The 27,747-nt window shown below is 51.7% G+C and overlaps 1 protein-coding gene across 1 annotated transcript in view; it reads left to right on the forward strand.

The window, feature by feature from the left end:
- Positions 1 to 6,092: 6,092 nt before the first annotated feature.
- Positions 6,093 to 27,747, forward strand: part of LOC119092505 (tyrosine-protein phosphatase 99A-like) — a 127,955-nt gene continuing 106,300 nt past the window's right edge. The window contains 1 exon segment of the mRNA XM_037215466.1: positions 6,093 to 6,349. Coding sequence (XP_037071361.1) covers positions 6,268 to 6,349 — 82 coding nt within the window. The 5' untranslated portion in view covers positions 6,093 to 6,267.

Genomic DNA, 27,747 nt, shown 5'->3' on the forward strand with positions numbered 1-27,747 from the left:
TTACCCATTTCAATCAACAATCTATGTTCATAGGGTCCCCAGCATCCTTGTGGTACCGAGGTTAAAATGGTGGCAAAGCTTCTGAGCTCTATTGGTTTAGAAGTAATCCAATCAACAATTTAATATGAGAGCGCTGGCAATTTATTGCACGCAGTAGTTTACAGCCTTCTTTCTTCGGCGTATTCACTTCACAATTTAAACATATTAATCTCGCGATAGCTTCTGGCTTCTGTTCCATTTAAAGGCAAGTAAAAGCCATTCATAAATAAATAACATTGTGACCCGCATCAACAAGTGGGGCACATCTGGCGGCTTTTATTCTAGAGGCTCGGGGGCTCGGGAGGCTTTTATCATCCCAGGGTCTTTCTCAACCCTGCGCCCCCCTCCTCTTGCCAAGGCTCTGGCTGTGCACCTGTACGAAGGTTCTGTCGATGGGGCTGGGATGAGCTCGTAAAAGTCGCCCCCGTTGTAGATAATTGTAGCCCTCCTCATACCCCGCCACAAATTGTGGCTGCGTCTCCATTGGGCACGATGCCGTGTTTCTTGAGAGCATACACGCATTTTTACTGCTGGGAATCTGCGGGATTATCCTTAAATTTACCAGCTTATGGAAACTCAACACTAAAGGTCGGTAACTTGAACCTCATTCCCAACATATTCTTACTGCAAATATAAAAGCTGTTAGCGATACAGTAATAAGTGTTGTAAGAAAGCCCAAATTATACCACGCATCGTTTGCTTTGTTCGATCTGAGGGATGGCGATTGTGATAGGTTAGCTCGCCAGGCTGCAAATGGGAGCAAAAAGCTTGGTACATGTCATGACATTGACCCATGGAGTGTCACCTCATGCATCACGACTAATCCGGTTTGGAGGGCTATTGAAAAACGACGTGCATATTACCTGATCAAGAAAGGGTGATATAGATGAATCAAGTAAGGTGATGATATAGATGACTTAAGTAAGGAGATGTAGATGATGCGACGTTTCGGCAACATAGCTTGATCAAAGCAATAGCAGGAGCGAATTCCTTTCCAACAGCAGAATGGAATTCACTTCTGCTATTGTTTCGGTAAAGGCATGTTGCCGAAATATTAACCTATCTATGGCTCAATTCCCTTGGTCTTTTTCGAGGAATAAGGCTTTTACTACCGCCTTATCCATGTGAGTAATATTCCTCGCAAATGCACTGAGCAACACAGCGTAGTCGCCGCAAAGAATGAAATCGGCCTGCTGGAGCTCAAATTATGCGTCATATGTATCTCAGGATTATATTTATTTATCAATTTTTCAGCTCTCGAATAGATGCAACACAAATTTCCTGCAACTTTAGATTTTGAAAATGAAACACTTGTTCGCAAATGGGCTAGGAAATCAGCAGGCAACCATATACGAAACCCCATGCATCTTTTCATAACCACGGTCGGTTGCATGCAAGCAAGGAATTCCTAGACGATGCTTATGCAGGGGTTCTTACTACGCTTTCACATGCTGATTGATGCTTCTTTTGGCAAACTACGCCACATTATTTCATAAGAATGTTTCATACTGCTTACACACAATGTGCAGAATATATTCCCATTGCGTTTCTAGCATCACCGGATTTCTCTGAGAGGGTGGTAGGTTGGTGGTTCTACCAGACCTATATGACATTCCATTTGGAACGTGGTTTGTCACGTGTTGGGGCTAAAGCCTCCTCGTACAAACTTTATTTAGCAGAATGGTGCTGCGATACCAGGAGGTCTTTTAGTTACTTTCTAAGCAATCAACAGGATGCGTTTTTGTTTCTGCTTACGTGCTGTAGTTTAGTCTATGGAATGAAAGCGAAGAAAGACACTCGCATGAACAATAGCAATGGCGTTTCAAAAATATCTTTAAAATATCATTTTAAATAAATATATGTATATATATATATATATATATTAATATTATGGTGAATGCTCTAAATCAGGATAGGCGTCATTACTTGATTTCCTGCAGGATATCCGAATTGCGACCGCGCAGTGTTGGCTTCGGGTAGGAGCATGATTGCAGGGCATAGACCCCGATCGGGAACTTTTACATTTGTGGTCACCCCCGCTGTACAAAAAGCTCCGAACTCGGATAAAACAAAGATAAATGAAACATCAAAAAAATATCTGACAAAAGCGTTCATATTTTCCCCCTTCTGTCTTGCTGTTTGCAGATGGAAATACGTTCAGTGAACTTAAACGAAAGTATGATTTCATTACACTTATCAAGTGCTTTTCAGCAGTGAGTGAAAGTGTGAACAGTTGTTCAGTGTATTGGCGAGGAACATTATTCACATAGACAAGGCAGTACCATTAGCCTTATTCCTCGGAAAAACCAGGAGAATGGAGATATAGTTGGGCTATGTTTTTTTTGGAGGGTGCCTGGTTTCTATCCGAGCAATGAGCCTAATAACCTAACTATATCTCCATTCTCCTGGTTTTTCAGAGGAATAAGGCTAATACTACTGCCTTATCGAAGTGTGAAAAGTGTGAGCTTTTGCGTCTGGAGCGTTTAGTCCATTTAAATATATCTGTCTTGGATGCTCGCTTGAGGTTCTCTGGGTTTTTTTCAGGTGAATGGCACACACTCGCCGCATCCCATTTGTGTTACAAGGGGTCGCATATGTGGCCGAAAGCGTCGCCCATGGTTCCGCAGCGCGCGGAAAGCCTTTGAAGGCCTAACAAACGAACTCAACAAATCTTGGAGGCGGATATCAAGGGACAAGGTGTCACAAGTGAAGTGGAAATAGGCAAGAAATGGTCCCCTCCCATTGTCATCGTCCTCCACAGTCAAGCTCCCGCACTCAGCGTAAAATCCTTTATTCGCTCTATGGGTCAATGACGCTGACATCCCTCAGAATCCCAGTCCCCGCTCCATTCCATGGCAAGGGTTTCGCCATCATTGGTTGGCTGGGGGACTGACAGCCTGCGGTACATTGCTGCAAATGAGGTTTAAAAAGATGGGTGGGGGGGGGGGGGGGGGGGGGTTCGCAGTCGTACTTTGCACTCAGCCCACCTACACTGATCTAAGGTTAAATTATGACAGCGAATATCCATGGTGAAGGTCTGAGGTACCGGACCGAGGTCGACTTCTCTGAATTCATGACGAGCGCAAAGCTCTTCTAAAATTATATTTTCTTTTTCTGACACACCACCGCTAAATTGATAAAATTTAAGTTTTTTCCAGTTTGGAATATTCTACTTAATATTTGTAACCATTATAACACCAAATTGGGATAAAATCCCAAATTTATACTGCCGACAATATTTTAGCGCGCCAAAGGCACACTTGATGTCCGTTATCACCAACGCATTTTTTCTAATAATATTTTTACGCATCTACCTCGATTTTAACATTTTTATACCTATTCACATTACATCAATGAATTTAAAACCTTGATTAGGCTGGACAACTTACCACCGCCCCTTTCCCTGCACACACCCCTGTAAAGGTCAAACAAAATCATCAGATATGCCGCTGTGTACGAAAGAATAAAACTGGGGTGGTGGGCTTCAACATGCCACCCGCTGTAACATCAAGCTCACATCCGACCGATTGACGGCATTTCTGCTCCACTGAATAGGCGCTGTCGCTGTTGTGATCGCTCCTCTGAGCTACGCTGCCAACAGAGCTGGCCGCCGCTTTGTGACGTGCTGGTCTGCGGTGCAGTTTGTGACGTGCTGGTCTGCGGTGCAGTTTGTGACGTGCTGGTCTGCGGTGCAGTTTGTGACGTGCTGGTCTGCGGTGCAGTTTGTGACGTGCTGGTCTGCGGTGCAGTTTGTGACGTGCTGGACTGCGGTACAGTTTGTGACGTGCTGGTCTGCGGTGCAGTTTGTGACGTGCTGGTCTGCGGTGCAGTTTGGGCTGGTCCGTGGCCTGTTTCGTGCACGCTGCGCTCCGCTGTGCACTATCACGACGTAAGCGTGGGAAGCCGCGTCTCTAACAGTGATGATGGGCGGAGAACTGGCGTGGACAAAAACATCACCAATGAGCCATGAAGCCCATAAACTGCACTCAACGGCTTGGACGTTTTTAAAAGATGTTGATACATATATGCTAGTTTTACGTTCTAATTCCGACAGTGTTCAACATGGTATTGCCAATGTAACTGGCACACAAATCTTGCAATAACTCAAATATACATATACATATCTATATGCATCATGCATGAGCTATTGCAGCCTTCCCAAACGAAAAACGAGATGAAAATCATGCAGCTTGTTCACGCTACCTGTTGCGGTTGAGCGATCGCGACACATTACATCAAACCAAACCATATTCTCCAAGGTTTAGGCAGCGCTAGTTTGGAAGTGTTTAGGCGGACCATTGAAGCCATGGCCATGTGTTTAGTAACCAAACATGGCACCCAACTACAGGAACTGAGGTTTTGTTTTTCTGAAGCCGAGTCGCACATCTTTTATCGCATTCCGCTACCAAGTTATTTATGACAACACATAGCCTGTTAGCTGCCAGTACGTTACATTTACCACCCATGGGTGTATGACGTCCTACCTACCTTGACCTGGTGCTGAATAACCGCCTGATCCGACTGAGCATTGTCAGTCTGTTTCCCTTAAGCTGCAGCAGCCTGGTGCCGCCGCGTGCCGCTGTGTCCCTTTCCACCGAACCTGGCCTCTCACGTGTATGCACCACCACCCTCCGTGTCTGCACCACGCAGTCACCAGCTGCGTGCTCAGTCGACAGCACCCACCTACCTTGTCCCACGATGTAAGTGCCGGTCATCTCCAAGGCGCCGTCGCCTTCGCACTGCCGTCCTCTGTGTCTTCTGCACTCGCACTCACACAAGTCCTTGCACTCGCACTCACACAAGTCTCTGCCTCGCACTCACACAAGTCTTTGCCTCGCACTCCGTCCTTTGCAGGCAGAGGCATGTGCAGTATTTCGCAATGGGACGGGGAAAAACTCCGATTTGTTGTTGAACAACTACTGCGGCGCGCCGCCGGCACGCAACTTTTTGTGTGCCGTATAATGATATCGCATGCTTACGATTCATTTATTTTTGCCGTTTATTTCGACTTTTCAGTTCCAACATTACGTAACATAAAGATTCATTTATGCAATCAACTGATGGGGGAGGGAGAATGCGCTCCATCTCCATTCGATTACAACCGTGGGTGGGGGTAGAGGCGGGGGCAGGGGTGAGGGGGCAGAAGCGTAGTGTATCCCTCCCTTGGTCACTTCCGAATCGGGCCCTGGTGGTCGGCCAATGCGTGACGGGATGATGCCCGACCCTAAATAACGTATAAAATGAGCCTTGCCTTCAGACATGCTTGATCTCTACCTCTGCTGGGCATGTAGCTTTCATACCACTCGCATTCTTCAGTTTGCGAAAGGGTAAAAAAGGTGCAACTATTACTTTCGAAAGGCCTTTTGAGAATATCGCACAAACACGGGGATTTGTGGGAAGTCTTCCATTCTTCAAGAGAGAAGCATACGCCTTCCGGAAATGGTTCTAGCAGACTCCATGAAATTTCAGTTGGATTCCGATAACCATTATTGCTACCGCGGTCGCTCATGGATGTTCTTTTTCCGTACGCGGCCTCTCCCCATTCAGTTATTGCTCAAATGTGTGAGGTATATTGCAGAATGTCCTTGCCACGAAGTAGTGTGCATGTGATAAATACTATCAACAAACATTCTATGCACGCTTGCGTATGACTATGCTCGTGAGTATCATTGGACTCGGAGCTTCGGCGTGTCCGACCTGAGGACCTTTTGCTGAAATCAAGCTGTTACATGACGCACCCCAGCAAAATATCATCAGCACAGAGTGGACCGTAGCGAAGTGGCATTCGATCCTCACTGCATATCATTCGTGATTGCGCTTCGGATACAGACGCCGTTCGCGATCAATGCGTCTGTTTTGTTTTGTGCGTTATAAAACCAATCTGTCGTCGGCTGTCCGTGGGAGTGCGGCCTTGATCTCGTCGGCCGACGCTGTTACTGGGAGCCGCCGCTAGATCGCGCCGCCGCCGACGCGTCGCGCACGCTCGACGGCCTGCCGGGGGAGTGGCTGGCGCCGCCGCGCCGACCGGCAGTAGTCGCCACGGCTCGGAGAGGGGGCCGCGCCTCGGGCTGTAGTGCGAACGTCTCACGTGCGGTGGTGGTCGCGTGACGACGCGCGTGCCCTGGAAATGTGCGTAGCGCGGCTTCGGGGACGCCCAACCGAAGCGAGACGTGGTGATGTGCTCTGTGCGCGAGTTTTGGTGCTGACAAGCTGCTATGTTGTGTGCGAATGAATCGGCCGGCTGAACCTCAAGTTATTGGCGCCATGAGAGGACTTAAGGCCGTTATGGGCATCGTATTTTTGATCCAAGGTGAGCACACTCCACTTCGTCAAAGCTGGTTAGTGCGTTTCGTCGGTAGCGTTGCATTGTACGTGAAGATTATTTTTGTTTGTCTTCTGTCTGCTGGCCAGCCGCAGGTGGATAACACATACGGCAAGTGAACTACCATTGGCAAGCCAGTTTTTCCGGGCTGAGATGTGACTCCATTGCTTTCTAAAAGCAGGGCTTTTTCCCTGGCATGCATGTCGAGCAATGCAAGGATAAGTCTAGGCTTGCGCCACATGCTCCGTCATTTGACGTTTAGACCATGTTTTGAGCACCCAAAATCTGATCTCACTCTCTCTCTCTCTCTCTCTCTCTCTCTCTCTCTCTCTCTCTCTCTCTTCCTCTCTCCTCCTCCTCTCTCTCTCTCTCTCTCATATCTCTCTCTCTCTCTCTCATCTCTCTCTCTCGTCTCTCTCTCTCCTCTCTCTCTCTCTCATCTCTCTCTCCCTCCTCTCTCCTCTACTCTCTCTCTCTCTCTATCCTCTCTCTGCTCTCTCTCCTCTCTCTCTCTCTCTCTCTCTCTCTCTCTCTCTCTCTCTCTCTCTCTTTCCTGACGAAAAATCGGAAAAATGACAACCAGGCTGAAAGTCCGTGCTCCAAGCGGGCAGCAAGCCTAGTCCCATATCACTCAATACGTAGCACCCATTTCGTAATAATAGACAGATCGGAAGGAATTCCAACAGCATCGCATCAGAGAACAACACATACAAAACACGAGATCGCCATGCAACACGCGCTAGCACGATGCGTGGGTGGTAGCGCGTGTCGCGTGAATAGGCAGCCGCGTTTTGCCACGTTGGCGTGCTGGGATACGACCGACTCTCATCAACGTAAAGTTGTGCAGCTTCAGATCATAGCTGGGACTACAGGTGTTTCAGTAGCTCGACTATTTCTGGTGATCACACTCGTGACTTCCACCCGTGCTGAACGACATGGTTGGTGCTATTTGATCTGTTTTACGTGCATCTTTTGGCGTGTCACGGTGAAGTCCACGCTACACAACTGTGTCAGAAAGTTATGCATCAATATTGTATCCTGCCGATAGGAGGATTAGCGTGATTGTGTCCTACCGATAGGAGGATTAGCGTGATTGTACCCTTCCTTCCCGTAATGAAAACAAGGTCTATAGGACCGCGGCTGAAGTAGATATTCACTAATGACCTTGGACTACATATGACGTAAGACCCCACGTAAGAAGCCATAGCACGCACATCGCTGGCAAAGGAGCGAGGACACTAGCGAACCTCGTCGAGCCACCGCGAGCAGGGAGCGACGGCTGCCAGGCCCAGCGCTCTCTCACGCGTGGGCTGAACCCACTTCCTCAATCCCACCGCAAGCCATCGGCCGGAAGTAAATGAAATGGCGGATCAGGACTGAATGTCAATGGGATGAGCTAAACACGGCACATAAGTGGGTCAGACCCACTGACGCCTCAACTCCGATAGTCCTGCACAGCCAGACATGCCAGGTAGCCTAGGATGTGTCTCGATTTGTGAACGACAACCCAGGCGTGGGCGATCGTCTTAAAAGGCGCTGGCGGTTCAAACATGCCACCCTAAATACCACTGTCCTGATGTGGTGATAGTAACTCCTAACGTACACTAGTTTTATTGAAGTGCATTCAGAAATGGCTCCCTTCTGCAATCACTCGGCAGCAGCAATACACAGATGGCATGCTGCCTGCTCATGCCCACAGGCGGGACGGCACGAGCGACCGCTGCCTCAGGGGTGATGCGTGACTCGGGCTTCCAGACGAACTCCGCACCCCGGGGAAAGAAGCTGATAACAGTCACTATCGTATCGACACGTGCGACGGAGGATCCGGGGCTGGATACATGCGCCGGGTGAAGAGGCTGAGACCAGCCACTATCGTATCGACAAGTGCGACGGAGGATCCGGGGCTGGATACACGCGCCGGGTGAAGAGGCTGAGACCAGCCACTACCGTATCGACACGTGCGACAAAGGATCCGGGGCTGGATACACGCGCCGGGTGAAGAGACTGAGACCAGCCACTATCGTATCGAGATGAGCTAAAGCATAGCAATGAATTCCTCTCAGAGCTAGATATCTCGCCCCAAGGCAGTTTTAATTCAATACATGAATGGAATGCCACAGGTTATTATGGGCGACGCTTCTGTCAAAGGCTTGGATATTTTGAGCTGCCGTACGATTTGTGCTCGCCGGAATGGATGGAACTATTTGGCGAAAAATCTGTTCACGATGGGCTTGACCAGAAGCCGGACTGTTTCCATAGACAACATTTTTGGGAAGATAACACGCACATACCTTATGTTCACACATCTTTCCTTCTCGTTCTTCATGACGGGTCGCATATTATGTGTGGTGAAGTGGCGAGGGTATCATTTTTAGGATCGATCCCCATTCACAATACATATACGTGCTGCGACCAGAGTGCAGACGCCGGCATCGACCGGCGCAGTGCGTAATACGCCAATGGGCTGCCAGTCTTGGTTTGCCTCGACGTCAAAAGCGATTGTTTCAGCTGTGTGCCGTTCATATCCACTCGGGCGTCCACTGACCTTGTCACTAGATTAGCGTTATGGGGCGCGACACGCCACCAGCTGTAAAAAGACTGCGCTCAGTTCTCTCAGGCGTGGGAGGGTAAGGCCCCACGAACCGCCTTCCTCTCAGGCGTGGGAGGGTAAGGCCCCACGAACCGCCCTCCTCTCAGGCGTGGGAGGGTAAGGCCCCACGAACCGCCCTCCTCTCAGGCGTGGGAGGGTAAGGCCCCATGAACCGCCTTCCTCTCAGGCGTGGGAGGGTAAGGCCCCACGAACCGCCCTCCTCTCAGGCGTGGGAGGGTAAGGCCCCACGAACCGCCCTCCTCTCGGCTAGGTCTCCGCGACCACACGTGCGACCGTGGTCGTGCTCCAAGCGGGCGGCGGCACGGTGTCGTTACCAGAGGTCGTCAGCCCGGCGGCCAGGCATCCCGCCGGACAAATGAGGTTTATTTTGTCGGATGCGGCCACGGGGCGTGACGCGCACGGCGCCGCGTAGGTGGACGAGTGTGTCCGGCCCACCCCGGCCCGGGCGCCCGGTAAACATAGCCGAGCTGCCGCGGTTGCCAGACGCCGCGACCTCGCTCGTCCAGCGCGACGCGACGCCCGCCCGCCGGCGGCCGCGAGCCGTCCTCGCCAGCTGGGCTCCGCGTGGGGCGTTACATGTCGTCCGGACGTGACACCGCATCTGGCGGCCCTCCGCACGCAGAGTTAGCTCAGCTCTGCTGAAAGGGGTCCGCTCAGTATGGCGCCGAGGGACGGATCCTGCTCCGGGCTGTGATGGATCCCACCCCGTGTTGGGCTGTGTGCGTCACGAGTGCTCGCGCAACTGCAATGCAGCTTTGGCGCCGCTGTGGGCACATTTTCCCCACATTGGATCTCTCCGTTTGTCCAACTGACTTAGGGACACTACACCACTGCCCGTTTTATGTCTGGCCTAGCTGGGATACCCTGAGATGCCCAGATAATGAAGAAATTGGCATGCTGCAAAGGAACGATTTGGGATGGTTTAATTTTGGATTATGACAAAAATGTCAAAAATAATCTGATTCGTGTCGTGGACATTAATATTTGTATTTAATAGTGGGGCACGCTCTAACAAATCACCGTCATTTATTGCTAGGGCTACACAGTTAACACAATCCCAAAATATCACACCATCAAGCATTCACTTTCGTGGAAACCAAGGGCAAACTACGACATACACTCTGCAGAAGCTATACGCCAGTCTCAGAATACCACCACGACGTCTCTGACCAAAAACGGGTGGCCCCGCCCGACTAAGAAGTCTGATCAGCAGGACCACTCAGAGGAGGAGGACGGGGGGGGGGGGAGGGGAGGCGGAGGTTAGCACTTTCTGAGGTACAACATGGCGGTCCGCTACCCGGCTGGAGTTCTCAGCCGTGCTGCAGCTTTTCCCTGCTTAAAAATCTTACGATTACATTGCTTTCCTTTACACTGCATTCTTGGTCATGCCCTCGTGCGACAGGCTAAACAGGCCGGCCGCTCACTCTGTAGCAGCCGACGTACATTGAACTCCGGGAGAACACTGTCTCCGTCAGTGCCCTCCTATGTTCTAAGGACTGCCATGGCCTATGTTCATAGCCACGGTGTAATTCCGCTTGGCAGGCAACTGCATCCGTTTGATCCACCCGGATATGACAGATGGGATTAGGGAGATTCCTGGGATGAAGACGTCATAATGGTCATCATTGCAAGACTTTGTGATCCAGGTTTCGTGGGAGCATGATGGGTGTACCTTGCCTGAGCACCAAGTTGTGTGGGTACAGTCCTAATGACTCCCGGCTGCTGAACTCTAATGGGTAGTTCACAACCTTCTCTGAGCTTGAGACAATGTCCTTAGCCTTGCAAACGCTCTTCTCTCCGCAGTGCTTCCCCGGTAGATTGGAGTTCACATTATCAGCACCGAAGTTTTTAAGCGCCAGGCCGCTGCCCGTTACGCTAGGTTAAGCCTTGGTTCTGATCCTGCAGGTCGGAAACACGGTGGCGAAGAGGCCGTTGACAGATTGCATGTGTCCATCGGAGGGAAGCTTGATTTAGCTGTCTTGGCTCTCGACCCGACCGTTGCCAACTTGTAGAAGCTGGGTGGCGAAAAGTCTTGCTGCGTTGTCGCTGTTAAGTGCACGCGCATCGGTGGTGGGGTGCTTACTGACGATCTACTCACGTTTTTTCTCGTCCCTCATCATTTGTCACGCCGTAACTTACGTAGTGCCACGAACAAACACGGACTCGCGCAGAAACCCCTCTTGGAATCATCTCTCGGCTGCCAACCTCTAACCATCTGCTTGCAACTGACAGATATGTAATAGATAAGCACGTGACAAGAGATATTCCTCGCTGCTCTGACAGCTCTCGAGTGGCGCGGAGCCGACCGTCAGTGCTATGGGGCAGGTTTGTTCTCGCTGCACCATGCTGACAGCTCTCGAGAGGCGCAGAGCCGACCGTCAGTGCTATGGGGCATGTTTGCTCGCGCCGCACCATGCTAACAGCTCTCGAGTGGCGCGGGGCCGACCGTCAGTGCTATGGGGCAGGTTTGCTCGCACCGCACCATGCTGACAGCTCTCGAGAGGCGCGGAGCTGACCTTCAGTGCTATGGGACAGGTTTGCTCGCGCCGCACCATGCTGACAGCTCTCGAGTGGCGCGGGGCCGACCGTCAGTGCTATGGGGCAGGTTTGCTCGCGCCGCACCACGCACCGCGCCGGCTGATGTGCACAAAAATGGTGCGCAAACGCAAAACGGCACGTGGGGTCAGAGCAGGTGTGTTTTTGAGAGCCTACCATCGACAGTTCTCAAAGCACTGCAGGCAAAGTGGCAGAGCCTCCCATTGATTACATAAGATACTCAAGTAAGGGCGTAATTTCACACAATGAGGTGGAGAGTGGTCGAGGGCTAACCGATGGAAAATGGTGATACCTACCCGTGAAATACGCCAGCAGATGGGTTTCACTTCTGCTTTGGCCAATTTCTCCTGAAAGTTAGGGGAGACTTGAGCCCCCTACCAATGGAATAGGAAAGTATTCAAGTTCAGCCACCACACCGAAATCATGTGGAATTGAAATGTAGCTAGCTTTGTTGCCGTCATTCCACCCATCCCTTTCTTTGAACTTGATGAAATTGCCTGTGGTCTGTATCTGGACAGCATTATTGTTGCCGCAAGAGCCCAGTTGTTTCTCAAATTTTCCAGTATCCCAACTATCCAGACGCAACAGGGATTGCACACAATCAATCAGGTTAATCTGCATTCTAGATCCCTTTGAACTTTGCTTTCGCCTCTAGCGTTATAACTTCGCTTTGGCTTCCTGTTTCATTCATACGGCATTTCCACAAACATGCAAATATAGTTCCGCTGGGGATTTCCATCTCATGTGTGCAGATTTGATTCCAGGATGATCGCGCTTGAATGGGCGACGATTTCATGGATGACTGCCGCGCAGGCCGACTGCTGGCTCCTGAGCTGGCGGAGCGCAGCACGGCTGCTCGGCTGTCAGGAGTTCCGACAGCGCGTCGCACGGCTTGGTCCCATCTGTGATGGGCCCCGGTCCATCGCAGACTGCCGCACTTGTTGGGCCGTTAGGTTCGCCGCCACTGCCACGAATGTCTGTACTGTGTCAGGGTTCGTGGAGAGGCGGAAGGTGGCCGTCTTAGGCGGGGATGAAGTCCTGACAGTGTTCGCGCGTGGCGGAGACAAGCCGGCGCCAACGGGTGACGGGGGCGAGGCAGTGTTCTCAGGTCACAGAGGGGAGACAGGATGGCTTGCTTCCGTCAGCCGTCCGACACTGTCTCTCCCAGTCAGCCGCCCAACACTGTTCCGTCTGTGTCCGTCGCACGACACTGCCCGTCCCCGTCAACCGCCCGACACTTCTCCGTCAGCCGCCCGACACCTCCTTGCCAGCCGCCCGACACTTCCCCGTCAGCCACCCGACACTGCTCCGTCAGCAGGCCGACATCTCCCCGTCAGGCCCCGACACCTCTCAGTCGGCCGCCCGACACTTCCCCGTCAGCCACCCGACACTGCTCCGTTAGCAGGCCGACACTTCCCCGTCAGGCCCCGACACCTCTCAGTCAGCCGCCCGACACTTCCCCGTCAGCCGCCCGACACTACTCCGTCAGCAGGCCGACACCTCCCCGTCAGGCCCCGACACCTCTCAGTCAGCCGCCCGACACTTCCCCGTCAGCCGCCCGACACTACTCCGTCAGCGGGCCGACACCTCCCCGTCAGGCCCCGGACACCTCTCCGTCAGCCGCCCGACACTTCCCCGTCAGGCCCCCGACACTTCTCCATCAGCCGCCCGACACTTCCCCGGCAGATCCCCGACACTTCTCCGTCAGCCGCCCGGTACTTCCCGGTCAGGCGCCCAGCACCGCTCCGTTTCCGTCAAATGCCCGACACTGTCTCATGCCTGTCAGCAGCCCGACACCGCCAGGTCTCCGTCAGACGCCCGACACCGCACCGTCCCCGTTGGCAGTCCGACACTGTCTCGTCCCCGTCAGCCGCCAGACACCGTCTCATCCCCGTCAGCCGTCAGACACCGTCTCATCCTGGTCAGCCGCCCGACACCGCGCCGTCTCCGTCAGCAGCCAGACACCACACCGTGTTCGTCAGTCGCCCGACATCGCCCTTTCTCCATCAGCCGCTCGACACTGTCTCGTCCCCGTCAGCCGCCCGACACCGCCTCGTCTCCATCAGTCACCAGACACCGTCCCATCTCCGTCAGCCGCCCGACACCGCCCCGTCCCCGTCAGCCGGCCGACACCGCCGCGCCCCGTCAGCCGGCCGACACCGCCGCGCCCCGTCAGCCGGCCGACACCGCCCCGTTCCCGTCAGCCGGCCGACACCGCCCCGTTCCCGTCAGCCGGCCGACACCGCCGCGCCCCGTCAGCCGGCCGACACCGCCGCGCCCCGTCAGCCGGCCGACACCGCCGCGCCCCGTCAGCCGGCCGACACCGCCCCATCGCCGTCGCCCGCCCTGGGCGTGCCTCTGCCACGCGTCGTCAGCCGATGGCGTTGGCCGTCGGCACGCATGGTGACGATCTGCCGGCGACGCCGTCGGCGCCTCGCACGCCATCTGAGGCTATTTGGGTGGATTCCTCTGGCAGGCTGGCCGGCCGGCTGCCAGCCGAGCCATCACCTGCGTCCGACCACCTCCTCCGACCCCCATCCCACCCCAGGTGGGGGGAGGCTGAGATGCAGCGAGACCTCGCGAGCCATCCGGCGCGCCAAGCCGGCACAGCAGCCAAGTTAGCCCTTTAGCCAGGCCGTTAGTGTCACGGCGCCGAGGAGCGCTGCGTTTTTGTGTTTAAGCCGGGTGCGGTGTGGTTGAGCGTGCGGGCGGTGCTCGCCGCCGGATAGCGCCTGCGTTGCTCGCGGCCTTGCTCGACGGGAAACTACTCATTCGGCTTTGGCCTTTACTGGCGGTGACACACCAGCTGGGATCGACGGAATTCCGCCTTTGAATGCGCTGAGAGCTACTGAATAGAACCGTGACTGCTGATGTCGAACTGCACTGCCGGTGTCGGACTGCGGACCGCCCCGCATTGCCGGACCGGTGCCGTGTCGGCAAATGATGAACCGACGCCGGCCGGTTTTGGTTTTGTTTTGCTTCTGTTCGTGCTGGCTGTTCGACTAGCGCCTGCCGTTGGTTTTCACAGGCATATCAATACTTAACAAAATGTCTTTTTTTGGGTAACTCACAATGGATAACAATGGTTATCAATCCCCTTGCATTTTTCCCTGCGTATCGCCAGCCCTCGCCGTATTTTTTTGTTTATTGGGCTTCCACTGTTATTATACCTCCCTCTCCTGCTCAACCCTCTGCCCGCTCACTCCCTATCCTCTCCCTCTCTCCTTTCCTTCCTTCCTCCCTCCTTTTTCCTTTCTTCCTCCCTTTCTTCCCTCCCTCCTCCCTCTCTTCCTCCCTCACTCCCTATAGCCTTCCACCATCTTTCCCTTCCTTCATTCTTCTCTCTTCCCTTCCCTCCCTTCCCCTTCCTTTTTTCTCCTTCCCTCTCTGTTTCTTTCCCTCACTCCTTTCCTACATCTCTCCCTTTCTCCCTACCTTCTTCCAAGTCTCCCTTCTACCTTCTCTCTCTCTCTCTCTCTCTCTCTCTCTCTCTCTCTCTCTCTCTCTCTCTCTCTCTCTCTCTCTCTCTCTCTCTCTCTCTCTCTCTCTCTCTCTCTCTCTCTCTCTCTCTCTCTCTCTCTCTCTCTCTCTCTCTCTCTCTCTCTCTCTCTCTCTCTCTCTCTCTCTCTCTTTCTCCCTCTCCCTCTCTCTCTCTCTTCCACCACTTCATTACCTCCCTCTATCCTTCACTCTCTCCCTCCGTCCCTCCATTTTTACCCTTCCTCTCCACTCCCTCCTCGCTCGTTTTCCCTCCTACCTTTGCCCCCGCTGTCCTCCCTCCTCGCTCTCTCTCCCCTCCTGTCTTTGCCCGCGCTGTCCCCCCTCGTCGCTCTCTCTCCCCTCCTGCCTTTGCCCGCGCTGTCCTCCCTCCTCGCTCTCGCTCCCTCCTGTCTTTGCCCGCGCTGTCCCCCCTCTTCGCTCTCTCTCCCCTCCTGCCTTTGCCCGCGCTGTCCTCCCTCCTCGCTCTCGCTCCCTCCTGCCTCTGCCCGCACTGTCCTCCCTCATCGCTCACTCTCCCTCCTGCCTCTGCCTGCGCTGTCCTCCCTCATCTCTCTCTCTCTCCTCCTGCCTCTGCCCGCACTGTCCTCCCAGCTGTGCGGAAGACGCGCGCCGGACAGTCCGATCCAGTTGTTTACGCCGTCGGATAGGTTTTCGCCCGTGGCGCGATAAGGGGGCCGTTTAAAAACACGACCCCGCACTCTTGGCCGATTGAGGCGCCCATATTATCGCGGTGACGGCGCATTGAGGCGGGCGACGCTGAAAGCGGCACGGCAGACCACCGCCTCCTGCTGCCACTGGAAGGCAGCCACTGTCTTGACTGGCGCTGGCAGCGTCTGCCAGGGTGTTCCCTCATCGGCGCATGTTGGCTGTCGTCTCTTATGTGCGCTGTGGCATGGAACAGGCTCGCACACAGGATTTTGGTAAAGAGGATTCCCTGGCGTCAAAAGGCACGGACAGAAGCCCCATGCGACGTCTGACAGGGGTCCTCTTGAGGACCGATCTGGGGACAGGCACTCACAGTGTCTTTCTTGTCTTTGATTGGCACATCACGATGGTTCTCGGGACCCTGAAACTCTCAAGTAGTGTTTTATATGCGTCTTCTTGCTTTATAGGCCATGCTTTCGTAGCCCCCTCCCCCTGACATTTCGGTGCTCTGTATTGAGTAGTATGCAGTACCTTAAGTCCTTTGGGCGCCCTTGCGTCTTGTTCGCACCGTTGACCGAGGGCTTGTGCTCACCTGTGTACCTTCCTATATTCGAAGCGATACTTCACTCTGCAAACGGAAGGCTGGTAACAAGGCTTGAGGAATGCCCATCACTCAGCTGTTAAAATAGCAGCATAGACTGGATGGTTATCACTTAACGATAATAGTAATAATTAGACCGGCTGTCTCGTCGCCCTACTCTGGGGTGACGTCGGGCGTCGGCTACTGACGGCCGTTCATCGGCAGACTCGGGCGCGGCGATGTCGGCGGTGTGTGCCATATGACGGCGCCGCGCCAGGAGCCGGCGCGTCAGCCGGACGACCACCCTTCCGGCTGCGCAGGCCGCGCTCCGGCGCCCGTCCGGCGGACGGCGGTGACGGCCGGCCTCGCTCGACAGGCGGACGGCGGTGACGGCCGGCCTCGCTCGACGGGCGGACGGCGGTGACGGCCGGCCTCTCCCGCCGATGGCCCCCCGAGCTCGGGAGCACGAGCCGCGCGGCAGGGTGGCCGGCGGTGACGGCCGGCCTCTACCGCCGATGGCCCCCCGAGCTCGGGAGCACGAGCCGCGCTGCGGGCGCCCGGCCGGCGGACGGCGGTGACGGCCGGCCTCGCTCGACGGGCGGACGGCGGTGACAGCCGGCCTCTCCCGCCGATGGCCCCCCGAGCTCGGGAGCACGAGCCGCGCGGCAGGGTGGCCGGCAGGTTCCAGGGCTGCGGGCTGGGAGCGGGACGGCCAGTGACGGAGGCCGAGTCGCGGCGCGGCCTTCGCTCAGAGCCCGGGGCGCAGCGGCGGTTAGATAAGCGCACTCGGGCCGGGCGCCGATCGGCGCCGATCAGTGCGGCCGGTGACGCTCGTCTGACGTCACGTCCTCCTCTGAGAACCCTCGGGTCAGGCGACGTCGCTGGGTGGCTCGGTGTCCCTGTGCATCAGGAAGTCGTGGGGCCCGGGTTAATGGCAGGTCAGGTCTGATTTGTCGATGCGCGAGGAAATGGCTTGGAAATGCACAGGAGCATACCCAAAACCTCGCCCCGTGTGCGTGTAATAAACCGCGCAGACTTATTCATCATTGGCAAACAGGGAATATGATCATGGAAGCGATGAAATTAAGTTACGTGCACAAAAAATTAAGGGAACTTTTCCGAAGGCCAAGCTTGGTCTGAAGGTGAAAGCCAAGCCAAACTTAATGTGGATGATATTCTGTGCACGTTTATCCCATGTTATTTTCTTCTTACTTTTTTCTCATTTATTTCCAACGTGCTGCACCGTCCGCCAAAGATCGATCAAGCTGCCTTGAAAGGACTATGAAAAAAGCATGCGCTGCATGGCAAAGTTCAAAATCCAAACTTCAAACCGCTGAAGCAGCCGCTGATATTGCGCATCGTGCGCCTGACAAAAGATCTGTAAGATCTGTTCGGAGCCAAGCATCGACATCATGGGGTGTTGGGAGACGCCTGCTGCCGCGGTCGGCCACGTTTTGAAAGCGTGCGATTCGTCTTGACTTGTCCCCAAAGCCCGCCGTGGAGCCTCCTCGGGATTGGCCTTTATCGCCGCTGGTAATGCATGGGTTCTGTTCGGAGGCGTTTGCGGCGCGGTATGTCACGTGCTGGGGCCCAGCTGGCCACCTCGTGGGCCATCATTTCCGCCGTGTAGCTGTGAGGGTCGGCTGAACTCTTGCATTTCAGGTTAGCAGCTACCAAGGGCCGGGATAAGACGCAGCGATTCTTCGGTGCGCTCCGCTGTAATGGAACAGTCCACTCATGCAGGGCATTTGGGTATGAAATATTGGAATTACAGCTGAGATAGTTCAATATATGCTTCGAACGCGTGTTTGGGTGCATTTGTAGACGTGCATCAACATTCAAAGCTTTAGTCTCTGTATGCAGGGCAAAGCACCATATTCTGTCGAGTATTTCATTTCAGTGAAAGATGGAAGCAGTACGATCGAAACGCTAACACAAAATACTGAAATTCTAGCATGGGCACACGACACAAAAACACTTCACATCTTGAAGACATCACTCATTCATAACCACACACCAATACACACAATGAATTAAGCCAAACCTATGATTCTCTCTTCGAAGCAACAATGGAAAGAAAAACGGAGGCAATGAGCGTGACGCCGCAGAACCACGAAGATAATGGGTGTAGGTGCCGTGGACGTTATTGACATATAGTAGTGCGTTTTGATAGTTTGAATGCTGTAGACCACACCATGTGATGCCATTAATGCCTTTTTTGTGACTGTAGAATTATGTCTTTGGCAAGCCAAAACGGTGGCATTACCTGTCGAAAAGTATATCGTTGGCGTCAATATACCTCTCGTCAAACTGACGTGCCACACGCTGACATCATGGCTTGTTTTACGTCCAAAGTGTTTTATGTTGCCTGCGGAAGAGATATGATTACATGATACAATATCTGGAAGAGGTAATATTTGTGATCCATGCCAAGCTGAGAAACAGCAATACGCCAGATGGACGGGGATCTCAGAGTATCGCTTCAGCGGAGCGTCTCGCGAAGCTCGGCGTCGGCGTCGCATGCTTGATATGACAAAATAAGCTTTACGAGCAGAGAGAAGACGCACGCGGAGCTTTTCACTCTCTGTAGCCGCCGCTAACGCGTACATGAAGATTTGTTAGGAGCTGTCGCAGCGACGCCCCCACTGTCAAAAGATGTGACTAATGTACGGGGACGACATCGTTGTTACCTGGGAGCACGGACGTCACGCATTTGACAGTTCGTCTGATCACATGGACTGCATCACACCTTCAACCAAGCTTGCCCCAGGATTTGAAAATCAGGCACGACTTTCCATTCTCCCATTGTCGACGTTCATGCCATCCGATAGAATGGCACTATCGCCATGGGCGCATACCACAAGCCAATGTCTACACGGAACACGGGCCTGACCACCCAAAGAAGGCTGAGATCGGAGTGGTTCAGTTTCTGAACCATCGAGAATGGACGGTATGCGCCCCAACTGCAATTTAAAGAGCAGATGAACCAAATAGCTGGCAGCCTTTCGGCTCACGGGTCCCCGTCGAAGCTGGTCCCTCAAACTACTCGGACAGGTTAGCAGCCAAGCCAGCGACGTTGCTGCGCGTAATTTCGTATACTATGTTTCGCTGTGCTGTTGCTAAGGGTCAGGGAGCGTGTCGCGAGGGACCTCACAACCTTTCGGCGGACAAACAAGGCATGTCACAAGGAATACTTTGAAAAAATGCTTTGCCGTCAACTGAAGACCGAGGCGTCTAAAAGACCATGGCCATTACTCTCACATGGCTTGACGCGACAGAAACAAGAACTTTAGAGTGGAATCTAGCTGGGTGATACACACCCTCTACAGTCAAAGTCTTGAGTGTTACCCGGTCTGGCAAAGAAGCACACAACTAAATATCACGAACAATTAACAAGCCTCGGTCTGTCGTGACAAATTAAACAACTGTATGAGTGTATGTGTTTGCTTGTTTGTCATTTGCAATATATGACTTTGCAGCGTGTGTGGCTTTACGGAGAGTAAGGTGCATTCGTGCCGGTTACGATAAATGTATTTGCTACATAAAGTTGAGCAAAAACGTCACAATGAGCTGGGCCTAATAATAAGCAGCAATCAATAGGCAATGAAACGGCTGAAGGTGCCAATGCCTTGTATATGAGCAGTTTTTATATGATATTCTGTCCTTGGTACCATAATATATGTATATATGCATAAATATATATATATATATATATATATATATATATATATGTGTGTGTATATATATATATATATATATATATATATATATATATATATATATATATATATATATATATATATATATATATATATATGTATAGGTATATATTTTAGGGGTGCAACTTTTTATCAGTTGGATGGCTTCCAGCTACCCCAAGCTTTGCGAAGGAAGTGGGCTTAATCCGGGCAAAACCCGTTTGTTTGCATAGTTGAGGAAGGCTGTCATTTTTCACTGCTAGAGAAGAAAGAGGGGAAGAGAGAGAGAGAGAGAGAGAGAGAGAGAGAGAGGAGAGAGAGAGGAGAGAGGAGAGAGAGATGAGAGAGAGAGAGAGAGAGGAGAGAGAGAGAGAGAGAGAGGAGAGAGAGAGAGCGATCCTCTCAAAGTCGTTCTACGGGAGAGTGGTATCGCTGGGGACGGGCAGTAAAGACAGTCTGGGTGCCTTGTTCCCTGATCACAGCCCCTAAGCCTTCTCGTGGCGGCTAGGAAAAAATATGCCTGTTACAAAGACAAACCCCAATGCAAACGCCAACCAAGACATAATTGATGGCGCTTGTGGTCTACTTCAGGCTACCTGTGGGAGAGTGACATAGTTTTTTTCTCCGTTACACGCGCTCGGGTGGGGGTCAAATTGACCCCTCCGAAAGGTTTTTCCAGAATGGTTTCCCGAACGGCGCGGCGTAGCAACGCCAAATTTTGCATAGTTATAGACAATTAAATGGAAGATCGCTTGATATAACATACTTAGATATACCTTGTACGGTCGCTGACCTATGGCAGGTCAACGTCAGGCCATGGTTTCAGCAAAAGCAATTTCTGGGGAATCGTTCAATCTGATGCAACAACGGAGTGCTTGACACAGCCATACATTTCTGTGATGCTTTCTTAGGCAACACAAATATTGAATGAACAAATTACGTTGACCTAAGGTCAAGATATGAAGGTCAGAATAAGGTCAAAACCAACTGTTTATTACTCCAGGGCTTGCTGTATGGGATAGTTTCTGGTGCTCATTTCGAGTTTATTGATAGCGGGAACCGCATTATATATCTTCCAATGAATTGTCAGAGATCATCTTAGGCCATTGGCCTAAGATGACCCAGGTAGAAATTTTGTTTTAGAGCATACTGCCTAGTGAAATCTTTGCTGCTTTTTCAAATGCAAAACTCAGAGTAGTCTTGTACGATTTTGGTCACCATGACCTTATAAAAGTCAGACAACGTCACTAACCTTAAATGAGTTTGTGATCTTTTGCTTAGAAACAGTTATCCAGGTTCTGGGGGCACTTTGGGGACCAACCTGGAATTTGACCTTGTTTGACCTTATTTGACCTAAAGGTCATAACCTAGGAGCCTCAAACTTTGACATAAATGAGTTCACGTACAGGCCAATACACCCTGGGGGTTCAGATTGACCACACCACCACCTGAGCGAAGGATATCTAGCCGGCCACCGGGGCGCGTGTTATGATTAGCGTTTGCCTAGGGCGTGGCTGAGGCCATGTTCAACACGTGATTAATGTTGTTTAAAGTCACGAAACTTCATAGCACAACATAGGTGTTGTTTTGGTTATGTTTTTAGATAAATGGACATCACGACAATCGCCCAGCGTCCTGATCACAAAAAGTGGCCTGGGATGCTTCAGTCTCATGCGATTTGGGGAAAAAACCTGCAATTATATTTGTATTAACACTTTTTGAGACACTGCACAAAGACTGAGAAATACCGTCCAAAATACGATTGAATGTGTAATATCGTTTAACAGATCATGCATGAGAGCATCAAGTCGTAAGCACAGAAACATTTTCTCAGCCAGTCTACCTCCCAATTGTTCAGCCGTGGTGAACTACAAGCATTCGTCACTCTGTTGTCATGGGGTGGCTGAATATATCCAGAGTGACTGCATGTGTGGTGCATGACTGTAAAGATCAGGAATCCTTTCTCTGATGGGGATGGCTTTTACGGAAGCCCTTTATCAGCCCCATGTATCTGGTAGACGGCGTTTGTTTGGACACAATTTTATGGTCCGAGTATTTTTAGTTGGTTCTGGGCATGGGCGTTTTTGGTCGTGAGTTTGGGGCTTGTGTTGGGCTATCCATAACAGGATCACGTCAAGGCTCAAAGCACTTTACAGACAGCCTATTAACTGATAGTGCGGGTTTAATTATCTGGTAGAGCATGCCCCGTAGATTGCGATGCTCGTATGTTTTGTACCCGACTGATCTGTATTGATCCCAACATCAAGAGCGCATTCTCCTGAAACGTCACCTGGCTAAGACCATCCCAATGACCACTGGAGAAGCAGTCGGTGACTCATAGAAAACAGGGAAGAACTTGACTCAACCAGTCGAACGAACGCTGAATAAGATGACAAGATGCTCTTTTTAATTCGGATGCAAGAAAACCTTCAAAAATATATGCAAATGCAAATATATTTGCAAGTGTGTATACAAATTTCAGATATCTTCAGGTACATGTACATGAAATTTGATATATATATATATATATATATATATATATATATATATATATATATATATGACGTTTATATTGCGGATGAAACAATAGCGGAGAAAATCAGTCATTTGCACATTTCGGTTTAATGCATCAAATTTCCATCATGGAATGAGGCAATCTGAATCAACAAGCCACGGCTTATACAAACGGCTTATAAATTGACTCAAGTATCTATACGTAGACTTATGCATAGACTTAAGTACACATAGACTTAAGCACTTTTAGCACGGAGACCTAAAACGTGTACGTTAGAGATCAGGGCCGCAGAACAATTAGACACCCTGATCTAAATATCAATGGGAATCGGCTTCCTCTCAGTTAAAAGGTTGTGTAGTAAAAGAGAACATTTTTGAAAAAAACAATTATACTAATATGCGTCTACGTCTACGTCGCTGAAGGATATGCAGTCCTTTGATTGCTGAAATCGGTGGCGAATTGAATAACTGGGAGAACTTGAACGTTGGAAAATTGGGTCCCATGCAAGAGCTGCCAAACTTGGCAGTAGACTTCCTGACAGTTGTCGGGGCGTGCTAAATCTACACGTCGTGTTTAAATAAGAAATGATCCGCAGTTTGCCTAGTAGATGACGAACTCGCCATATCGCTGCGAGCTCGAATCAGAGAAGGCTTGCCACGACGAAAAGCACACAAGTTTTGCCCCAGCCAAACTTTGCATACGGGCAAAGTTTGATGTCGTGTATTGCTCGTCAGTCGGATGGGGCTTTGGTTCAACGACGACAGATTTTAGTGGCAATCAAACAAATACAGGAGACCTCGGAATTCAAAAGGTCTTATGAAACTTCTGAACAAGCTTTTGTAAATGACGGCAGGGAGAACAATTACCCGCGTATCCTCTTTCACAACATTGGGCATGTTACATCAAAACTACCGCATCGAATATCAGCTGGGTAGGAGTGACAGTATGTGGTGTTCTAGCAGGATAATTTTTCAACTTTGTGCGGGGGTGAACCAGGTTGTACTCACATAGTCGTTTCCGGGAACACGTGTTCCTCCCCCCCCCCCTTCCTTATCAAGTCTATGACATGCATTTATATGTACTGGAACGTGTGTTGACTGGTAGAAATTCCAAGCAAACACGTCAGATAAAACCAAGAACATGCTACCAACACGAGTAGAATATTCGTATATCATTTTGGACCACAAAAGAAACTTCGCGCACATATGGTTGGATGCACTTGGTCTTCAGGGGAAAATTTTGCGTTGTACCTCCTACCTTGTGAAATATCGTGCACACCCGTTTCGAACCAAATATGCAGATTTTTGCATGGTATTAGAAATGCATCAGCTTCTCTAGCGAGCCAATTAACGAGCGTTTTTTTAGACCCGGACCAATATGGCCTACCACCTCACCGAGATCAAGTATCCGGTACTATCTTTCGAAGTACGTAACGCCTGCTGTGCCTCCCGACTTTGCGCACAATGGCTCATGAATTGTTTGCTACCACACGACACTCAGGAACACTTGAACAAGTCCACAATAGAACATGACTACCAACATGAGTAAAATACTCATATTTCAATGAAAAGACAGATTCGCTCGCCACGTTGCATGCCCACGCCGTACAAAGAATAAATTAATTGCAAAGTGCAAAGTTGCATTGTTGGCGTTGCAATGTTAATACTCCAAGACGACTAGTCGTCAGTTGGCCTTTAAGTACTTACCGGTGAGAATTAATGGCACAACATCCAAATTATTTCAGTCTGGTAACTCAGAACAAGCCGTGCTGCAGAGCATGCATGAGCTACGTACCATTTGGAGGTGGAGATTGCGTCCTCGCTCTGGCTCTCCCATGCTGAGGACCAGAAACGAAAGCTCTTGGTTGGTGTGGGCCATAGGTACAGTAAAGACGCAGCTGCTGATGTGTCGGCCATCAGGGGATAAAGAAGCTCGCGTTTCATCTCCATTCCTGCCACTATCCTGACATTGGATTGCACCTTGAGCGGGCATTTCTTACTGTTGGAGACTGTAACCTTAGAGGACACATACAACATTGAAAAATGTCAACCGCATTCCGTAAGTGACGCGTGTGCCTGACTCCAGATTGGAACTGTTTGGTGACGCTCTGCCAGCAGAAGATGATGAAATACGAATGAAAAACAGCATGTCGGTATGCTATACTAAAGCAGTGTGCTATTTCCTGATGGGTTGGTCGTTTCAAATGTGGCCAATTTGCTCCAAATTTGGCTTCTTCCCCTCTGGCGTAGTTGACAAAAATACATGTGTACGTGCCAATGAACGACACTAGACAGCAACTGGGTTGAATTTCAAAGGGTGGTAAGACAAAACACAAAATGGCACCCGTTTGGTAATGCTACGGCCATTTTTTATGTTGGCTGTTTCTTTTCCACGTCAGTCGGACGGAAGACGAACGCATGGCGCAGTGAAGCTGCCGACCATAACTTCTGTTATCGAATTTGCTTTGAACGGGTTTTTGGCCGAGCCCAGCGGGGAGAAGTTACGCTTCCATGCCGGCCGCTCCGTCCTGCGGGGACGTACGTCCGCGCTGCCCGTCAGTGGTCGGCCTGGCGAGCAGGCCGACCTGTCAGTGGTCAGCCTAGCGAGCAGACCGACCTGTCAGTGGTCAGCCTGGTGAGCAGGCCGACCTTTGGAGCTGGTCAGGCGGACCGACGCGTCGTGGCCCGGCCAGCGGCCTTCTGCTGAGCACGGCGCGTCTGCCAAGCAGCGGTGCCGCGCTCACAACGGCGCCAGCCAAATGCCGGTGCTGCTTATGAACCGGAACAGGACTCGACACTGATTCACGGCCGGCGACGAAAGAATGTCTGACGCCTGTGGTGGGAACGCGATTCTGGCAACACGGAGCGGGGAGGCGTCGACTGATGATACCACCTAAAGCTGCTCTAAAATAAATCGCCGCGTCTTGCTGGTCACGGTCACCTTCAGCATTGCAGGACACGAATTCGCAAGGGACGTTTAGTTTTTCATCTGGCTGGTCAGATCAGCATTGAGCGTGGAACTTATTAGAAGCAGTTTTGCGTTCTGCGCAGAAAAGAGCTGTTGTATATTTTGTCCGTAATGAGATGTGATGTACCAGCGCGAGAGGATCTTCGCATGATACGAGCATCACGATAATGTTTTCAGGGCTGTGTGGCCATCAGACGGCGGCGGCGTGTATCAGTGCCGTGATTATTTTGATCGTTACCATGAGAAACCTGTCCGGTTTTCCCACCTTCCGTCTCCACCACGGCTTATGGTGCGCTCACTGCTTCCACCGCGGCTTATGGTGCACTCACTGCTTCCACTACGGCTTATGCCAGCATCATTCATTGGTGAACACAATCATACTGGTAGTGGCAGGTACTGGTCAACCAAAAAACAACCTCCAGCAGTCCACACCACATGCCACGGTAGCTTCATGAGTCACCACTACGCACGCGTGCGTATCCACTGCGTGAACCGATCCGTCACACTACAACCAATGCGGTATGTTTACACGCCAGTGCATTTCATTCTGGCGGGCGACCGATATTTAATGGAAGACACTCTGTTTTCGTGATTGTTGGGTCTATTGCTGCTGCCTTACCGTGGCACGTCATGGTCATCAGGTAGATCTATTGTGTAAAGCAAGCGTACGCGGACTGCAAGTTGTCCATTTTTACCGTAAACAGTCCATCGTACGATAAAAGACTCCCTGCCACTGTGAATACAGTTGTATATTAAGTTTGTGATGGCTTATGTACGTACACTACACTTGTACACTGGTGTAAGTTTATATCGCAACGATCATTCAAAACAAGAACGACCAGCCACACCTTTCGCATGGGAAAATGGGCTTGTTTGAACATCAGAGGCTAGGGATTCTTTCCAAAAACAGTATTAGTGCATGCGCTTTGATTATACTACGATGTTCCCTAACCATAGTAATGGCTCTCTTCGAGCGTATCTTTGCGTGCACCATGCAGCTTCTTCCGGCACGAGTAGCCAGTGTCTCGGTGGGTCCATTTTTATTGACCTTCCGCAGACCAGTGGGATTAAGGACTATGGAGATTCCGTTGTAAGTCCGATAGAAAGACTTGGAAATAAGTGCCCGATGGTTCCAGCACATGCTTGTTTGCTTCCCGCATTGGTTAAGCGGTATCTAAAACCTGGGTTATATTCGCGTCTCATTGAACGTGAGGTCACGTAAGTGCCATCTCTGGCTGCTCGTGCCTCATGCGTGAGGTCCTCTGGATTAAAACATCGAAACTGGACCACACCGGAATACAGCGGGGGCAGAAATGTGCAGCCAGTCGATACCACTTCAAATATCACATACCCTTTATTCCTTTATACCAATATCACCATTCCAACACTTGAACAGTTGTTTTATCTGGGCCTGGGCCCAGATCCTGGTCCTACGACCGAGCTCCAAGAGCAGTAACTCATGTGGTCAGTCCAGTCCAATCCTGTCCACGCCCCCAGCCGAGGACCAGAGCTCCCGCCGGCCGCTCGGATGTCATCTATGGAGAGGGTAGCACGTCACCAGCCACTATCTGTCTCCGGACGGAGTAATTTGCGCCGCTTTTACTTTGCCCACGAACTGCGCCGGGTCGCTGCCTGGGCGGCGCTGCATTGTATTATGGCGGCCCGCGTGATGCTGCAGCCGGAGACACCGTCAGTCTGTACACAGTCTGGAACACTTACCGATCTGCACCTCGTCTGGAGTCCTGGAGACACGCCATCTGCGTCCTGTCTGGGTATCGAGCGAGTCTGCTGAAGCCCGTCTGGATACCGCTGCGGTCTGCCCCCCCTCTCCCTGCCTGGAGACTGCACCGGTCTGTACTCCGTCTGGAGACCCCTCCGGTCTGCCCCCCCCCGCGCGCGCCTCGAGACCGCTGCTGTCAGCAGACCTTGTGACGCGCCGTCAGCTCGTGACGGGCGCCGCTGACCGCACGCGGAAGGGGTACGCAGCATCGGACCGCGGCACCGGGCCGGTCACGGCCCGCTGCCCGCCATCAACGAGAAGTTTGCACTGAATTATTATCGGCGCCGTCCACATTTGGACAACTTTCCGGCCGATTTGCATATGCTGCGCCTCCGCCGCAGAGTTCCGGCGGTGGTGTTGGACCCGTGGCTGTCGGTGGCTTTTGGCCACTAGTTCTCTGTACATTGGATGCAGCTGTGTCTTGCGGCTAGTGGGATCATGTCAGACGTTTGCTGGGACAAATAAGACCCCAGCGGGCCGATGTCGGGGCCGCTCAGATGCTAGCAGCCTTATGTCTGAATTGCTGGGATGAC

Source organism: Pollicipes pollicipes, unplaced genomic scaffold (genome assembly GCF_011947565.3).
Source record: "Pollicipes pollicipes isolate AB1234 unplaced genomic scaffold, Ppol_2.1 Scaffold_3447;HRSCAF=4054_pilon_pilon_pilon, whole genome shotgun sequence".
Classification (NCBI taxonomy): domain Eukaryota; kingdom Metazoa; phylum Arthropoda; class Thecostraca; order Pollicipedomorpha; family Pollicipedidae; genus Pollicipes; species Pollicipes pollicipes.